General features: G+C 45.1%; 1 protein-coding gene across 1 annotated transcript in view; it reads left to right on the forward strand.

Moving 5' to 3' along the window:
• LOC310871780 (tight junction protein 2-like) overlaps window positions 1–6502 on the forward strand; it is a 69592-nt gene extending 63090 nt beyond the window's left edge. The window contains exons 22-25 of the mRNA XM_083783416.1: window positions 1396–1649; window positions 1867–2128; window positions 3148–3233; window positions 5442–6502. Of these exons, the coding sequence (XP_083639542.1) occupies window positions 1396–1649; window positions 1867–2128; window positions 3148–3233; window positions 5442–5586 (747 nt within the window). The 3' untranslated portion in view covers window positions 5587–6502. The remainder of the gene's footprint in view (window positions 1–1395; window positions 1650–1866; window positions 2129–3147; window positions 3234–5441) is intronic.
• Window positions 6503–6720: the final 218 nt, after the last annotated feature.

Genomic DNA, 6720 nt, shown 5'->3' on the forward strand with positions numbered 1-6720 from the left:
AAGTGTGTGTGTGTGTGGGGGTCAACGGTTTGAGAGTAAACTAAAGTGTATTTGTATATCTGAATAACGGTGATCAAACTGCTGAAGAAACAGTTATACTGCTGTTTGTCATGCGTGTGGTGTGGGAGAAGCGAGGAAGGGATACAGTACAACTAAGACAAGTCATTTTATACCGGGTTGGGCACTTCCATAGTGTCGACTTCCGAAAATAGCAGATCTACAAGCTCACTGTCTACTATTTCCGGCATGCTGCCAAATATAAATCGGCCATTACGACGCCATCAAGGCCCTCTAAAATGCATTTTTGTTTTAATAAATCAAGTGTAGATTAGATTTAGTTGCGCCATTGATAAAAGTAAGTTCCTTGGGGGAAATGCATTCTACTGCAATGTGAAATATCCTACCCAAAACCCGTTAGACATGTCAACTCCCTTGTCCCTACCTAAAACCCATTAGACATGTCGACTCCCTTGTCCCTACCAAAACTCAAAGCTAAAGTAAAAGAACATTTGGCTGACCTTCAAAAACAAATAAGCATGGTTTAACTTATTGGTAGTAGCAGCCTCTGCCCCCAGCCCACCCCTCCTTTCTTTGTAAATAATACCTCTTGATGCTACTGACTTTCCTACCAAACTGTATTGTACTTTATTGTACTTTATGTATTATTACTGATTGAGTAGAGTGGAGTGGACCACAATGCAAACACGCCCCCCTGGGCTTTTTTGTGTTACCCTTTTAGCACAACCTTTGACTGTACATTGTGTACAACCAATCAATCAATAACATGCAGCTGCCCGCACACACATAATCAGCATCCCTTCATGTTGCATTGGATTTCTTCCTTTCTGTGGGAGAGAATGAATGAAAAAATTAATGAAGGATTGAATGACTTTACTTTGAATGTTAATTAAACACAAATCAAATACATAACAGAAAAACAATGTTCTTAAAGGGGAATACCACTCATGTTCAACATTTTACTATGTTGAAACCATTAATAGACCTTAGAGTTGTGTGAAAAAATAAAAGATTTAATGCAAGGTCATAAACTGGAGGTCTGAAACGTGATCAGTAACATTATGAAGTAATCCATAATGTTAACTGATCACATGACCCCACGTTTCAGACCTCCAGTTTATGACCTTGCGTTTTTTTATTCATATTTCCACACAACAACATGAGTGGCATTGCCCTTAAAAGGAGTAGGACAAAGCGTAAACGTATAAACTCCTACATCTCTTTTGCCAATGCAAGCTTTATTAACTGAATCAATCAACATCCCAAAACATTTCCACTGCATGTTCAAAGAAAACATGACACATTAACAGAAATGAATGAATAAAACCAACTCGTTTCATGAATAATAACACGTTTGTCTGTCTGTCCGTCGTCAAGGTGAAGCTGGCTCTGAGGGAGCGCCATCACCTGCACCACCAGCCTCCTCCACCGGGGGGCGGCGTCGGCCGAAGCTACGACTCCCCGTCCAGCAGCAGCCCCGCCAGCAGTAGTAACGACGGCCCCCCGCACGTGGCCGTTGCCCCCCACCACCCCCACCCGACCCGGTCCTCCAGCCCGCTCCCCCCCGCCCACCACCACCTCAACTCCTTCGGCAAGACGCAGCCCCTGGTCCCGCCCCTCGCCCCGCCCATGTAGGCTTGTCGCACTGATTACATAATATAGTTTTATTTTTATTTTCTTTTTGCATGATCGTCATCATCGTTTCCATGTTGAAAAATGTTCATACATTTTCCCCAAAAATGCAGATATAGTTGATCTACAAGCTCACATTACATAGCTGACCTACAAGCTCACCACCATTTATTTGTGTGGCGATTAATCGTCAACCTGAACTTGTAATCGCGACAGCCCTACTATGCCCATGAAGCCCGGCGCCGGACTCAGCAGGACTCAGCCGGACGTCGCCGCAGCCCCCCCGCCCGCCGTGGCCACGCTCCTCGCTCCTCCGTCCGGCGCCACCGTGGCGCCGCCGTCTCCCAGCGGGCAGGGCAGCCCCGTGGAGGACCCGTCCACTCGGTCCTTCCTGGGGAAGATCAAGGCCTTCGAGAAGATGGACCACTTGGCCCGCGCCCACCGCATACTGGAGCTGCAGGAGGCCCAGAGTGCCAGGGTGGGTCACCAACCATCCGGCTCACTGTACTCGAAGGAGCGCTTCACCACTTTTCAACCTATCTTCATTATGTTCTGTTCATCGTTCAGGCAGATCGTCGTTAGGCAGATTTTTTTTTAAACAATTTAAAAATATATATTTTGATTTAGATTTTTATTGTCACAAGATCGATGGCTTCCATTTTCGCATTGCAACCTTTCAGGAATAGAAAGCATGCCATTTCTATTGACTTGAATTCTCCATCGATGATGGCACTGGTGGATGGGTTTCTGAACTGCCCACAGCCCTCCTATGAGACACAGACTGAATATTTTGCATTTTGTTATGAACATTACTGAGGACGAATTATATGAAGATAGGTTGAAAAGTGGTGAAGTGGTCCTTTAACACAATCAGCGCCTGGATTTCTTTCAAAATAGAAGCTTGGATGCCGGGCAGATATGGCAGCTTTTACTCTGAAAGCCGGGGGCTTCCGTTCCGTACAAAAACCGGGAGGCATAATGTTGCTTGCTTACCTCGCTATGATTACGATCGAGTCTCTCTAGAAGCGTTAATATTCCGGGCGAGAGGCATGTTGAAGTCAGAAATGAAGACAGAAGTATAGCCATCTGGTCAAAACCATACCTTACATTTTTTTCGCTCAGATTTTATTTGTGTCATTATACTTTTATTTTGTAGATATCTGTGTTTAATAATGACTCAAACCTCTCACGAGATTATATTATTTCACCCATGGCGTGAAATCAAACCCCCGCTGCTGAAGTCCTCCTTCCACCTGAAGGCCTATTCATAGGCGAGGTGACCACCGAAAATTCAGACTATGAATAGGCCTTAAAAACAGAGAGAAGGCCTGGGGAGAGCGGTGGCTTGCTCTTCACTGCGGCTCAGTGACGTCATGTTGTAGTTCGGTGGTCACCTCACCACCGAAAATCCAGACTATGAAGAACGCTTGACACAGACAAATAATATTTGAGCACAACGTTAACGTCAAATCCTGCATGTTGTCCTCCTGTGTTCAGCTGGAGATCGCCCAGAAGCACCCTGACATCTACGCCGTTCCCCACAAGACTCCCAAACTGGACAACAACCGCCCACAGCCTATAGGGTAACGTCAAGCTTTTAACATCGAAAGGTGATATTGATAAGATTATTATGTAGACTTAATAATAATTGATTTACTATTAACTCACTGTTATGCTATTACAACCTTCTTTGCTGCTGCAATATATTAAACCAGAACCAGAATATACCACGAAGAAACGTCAAACGGCAGTTTATTTATTTGACTTGGACTTAGCTTCACAATCACATTGGACAAAATAGATGCACTGCTTAAAGTTTATATACAGGGTTCCCACAGTCATGACGTTTCTGGAAATATTTCTGGTCCTGGAAAAGGTTTGGAATCCTGGAATTTATCAAGGGTTCTGGAAAAATAGTTGGCTATGCATTTCTTTTGCTATAGAGCACCGAAGTCCTGATGTCACTCGCTCATCCCCTGGTTCTGCCTGGTTCACGGAAGTAATTTCTCTATGGAGAATAACATGGGGTCATCTTAAAATCGTTTCATATACAGCATTGTGGTCCAAAAATAAACAAGCTGTCTCTGCGTTATTGTCATGGAGGTGTCACTGTATTGTTTACGACAGTCAGTCACTCATATAGTCTGTTTCTAGTGAAAATGTTACTAATTCGGTAGCAGTAACAATTGTGTTTTCTCTCAGTCAGTTGATTCTTCATGAGTGAAACGGCCGGGATGATGTTTATTTTTTAAACAGAGTTATTATATGCTACTGGGACGTAAGTCGGGACTTGATCACCCCGGCTGGGTCGCCTGAGTGAGGGTTATGATGTTGGAAGACCCGTAACCCCGTTGACCTCAGGATACATCACTGAGGATACGTCCCAGGTGCATCCATGTGATGTATTTTTAGTTAGTTATTCTATTTATAGTGACTCATAGGAATAGACTATGTGACAACCAGGTATAGTCTGGTGACTACCGGAGAGACGGATGACAGCCGGAATGTAGACGACACCCGGGTGAGCAGTATGGGTTAGCGCCCCAGCCTGTGTCCTCCGTGAGGAGGAAGCCCAACAACCCTCGGTGAGGCCTTTAGGAGGGCCATGCAAGCGGAGCCACACACCATTGCCCTGCGGAACCATTGCCCACCACTCCTGAATGAAGTGTCTGGTGCTGGGACTCTGGTGCAACGCACATGTCCTGGGCCTGGTGAGAGCAGGAGGGGCCTGGACAGGAGACAACCCACAGAGCCTAATCCTTCCATGCGCCAGAAGTGTACCTCCCAGCCCTGGCAGAGCAGTTCTGGAGTAGTTCCAACGGATTGTGTGGCCCTGGTTTTCAAGTTGGGACTTGATCACCCCGGCTGGGTCGCCTGAGTGAGGGGTATGATGTTGGAAGACCCGAAACCCCTTTGACCTCAGGATACATCACTGAGGATACGTCCCAGGTGCATCCATGCGATGCATTCTTAGTTATGAGGCGATCTAAAATCCCCCTATGGGGATTACAATGCAAATACTGTATCTACCGATATTGACGTCAGACTTCGGTGCTCTATTGATTTTGTTTGAAAAAAAAACATTACATAACATTACATTACACAAAATATATGTGTGGCATAAATCGTTATTCACCGAAACAGAAAGCGTGATTTCAGCCTAATGTGTGCTAGTGCATGACAAAGATAACAGATCTACAAGCTCACAACCTATGCCCTAGTACAGGTGGTGTAGCAATAAATGTGTAAAAAAATTGGAATGGAATTAGCATTCTATACTATATTGTTGCTACACTGCCTGTCTTTGGGCATTGCACATAGGAGAAAGAGACTCATTATTCCGCTGAATGATTGTTATACAGGCCTGGAAATTGGGTGAAATGTTCTGAAGAAGCTTTGGAAAGAAATTGGAAATTCATTGGTAAAAGAAAAAAAAAGTATGGGAAGTGCTAGTTTTCAACACCCGTACAAAGGAGGCTTTTTGGAATAACACTAGTCTAAAACCCAATCAAGCTAATACATAGTATAGTAAATTGTTAAATGACAATATTCTGATAGTAATCATTGCTTTAGAGTGTTTGTTCAGTAACAGGGGTCTCCCTGTCTCTCCAACTCTTTTGGCATACATCTACGCCAATTTAATTAATCTGACCCATTGCCATTGGCACCCCCCGCCCCCCCCGCGCAAAAGAAAATGATAAAATATAACTATAAATGCTATCATTATAAGAAATGCAGTTAATTGTATGGAATGTGTGGCTTGTTTTCCTTCTTGTTTTCTGATGGTCCAGGTCCAGCTCGCACCCGGAGCCCCATGAGGCCCGCCTGCTGCCCAAGGTGCCGCACTCCGAAGGCCGACCCTTCTACAGCGGCGCGGTGGAGGGCGAAGCCTACTACAACCCCAAACTGGACCAGTACCAAGACACTGAACTCTAGTGTTGAGCCGGCATCCTACTTACTACAACCCCCAACCTGGACCACTACCGAGACACTGAACTCTGGTGTTACGGCTCCGCATACTTTGTCGAAAGACTGGCGTCGCACGTCGAGACGCGTTTTTGACCATGTGATGCCACCATTGTACGTCGGAGTACAGATGTGCCATTTGAGAACTTCAGACGTCGTGCCATTGGCGAGACAGTGGATTGTCACTAAATTGTCAGAACATTGTCCGCGAGAAAGGAGGGCATTTGCAGAGGTGTACTGCTATTCAGATTATCTTTGACAATGAAAAGAATTGCTGAAAAGGGACACTTTGTTTTCAGTAAGAAAAGAGAATAATTAGCAGGGCTAAATAGTGAAAAGAACCTTGGGGAAAGAAGTATTTCCAGAACAAATGCAGGAAAAGTACAGGAAAGCCTTAAGTGTTGGAATGGCACATCTGTGTGTGTGTGTGTGTGTGTGTATATATATATATATATATAGTACCACACACCAGCTCAAAGACGCTCGCACACACTCGCGCACCGCCAGCGTACACTTCTGATAGTTTAACTCGGAGGTAAACCAACACTACGTGACGCGTACTCTCACACACGTTGCGTACTCACCATTCCATCGGGGCCCCGCCCAGCCACCCACCAAGCCCTGCAACCAATCCGCTGCTGCTGACTTTGAGTATTTTTTTCCGAACAACAAAAAGACTCGCTTCAAGGAAGTGAAAGCATTCCGTGCTGTCTGTCAGGCCAGCACGTAGCACTGTTATTCTCTTTTGTGCGTTAGTTACAAAAAAAACCCCACTAACAGGCTTTACCATGTTGCTGGTTTGGAGTTTTGTTTACTTGTTTTGTTTAGTTTTTTTTACTTTTACTTATTTGTTTGTTTTTAACTTGAAAAAAAAAGAGAGACAAAACTTGAGTAATCGGGTTGCACTTGTTTTCTTGCCTATGCAACTCAGTTTGTGCTCAGCAACTGAAACCTAAACGTCCGCTTTTCTTTGCAGTTGCGCCACCAGTGCCGTGTGCCACAAGAAAAGCCAGTCCGACCCCTCGTTCGGCATGTGGCGCTGGCGCGCACCTGCGTATAAATCGACAGCCACGGGTTCCACCCCGAACCAGAACCCCACCACCA

The sequence above is a fragment of the Protomyctophum parallelum genome, assembly GCF_964188405.1.
Source record: "Protomyctophum parallelum genome assembly, chromosome: 15".
In the NCBI taxonomy this organism is placed as follows: Eukaryota; Metazoa; Chordata; class Actinopteri; order Myctophiformes; family Myctophidae; genus Protomyctophum; species Protomyctophum parallelum.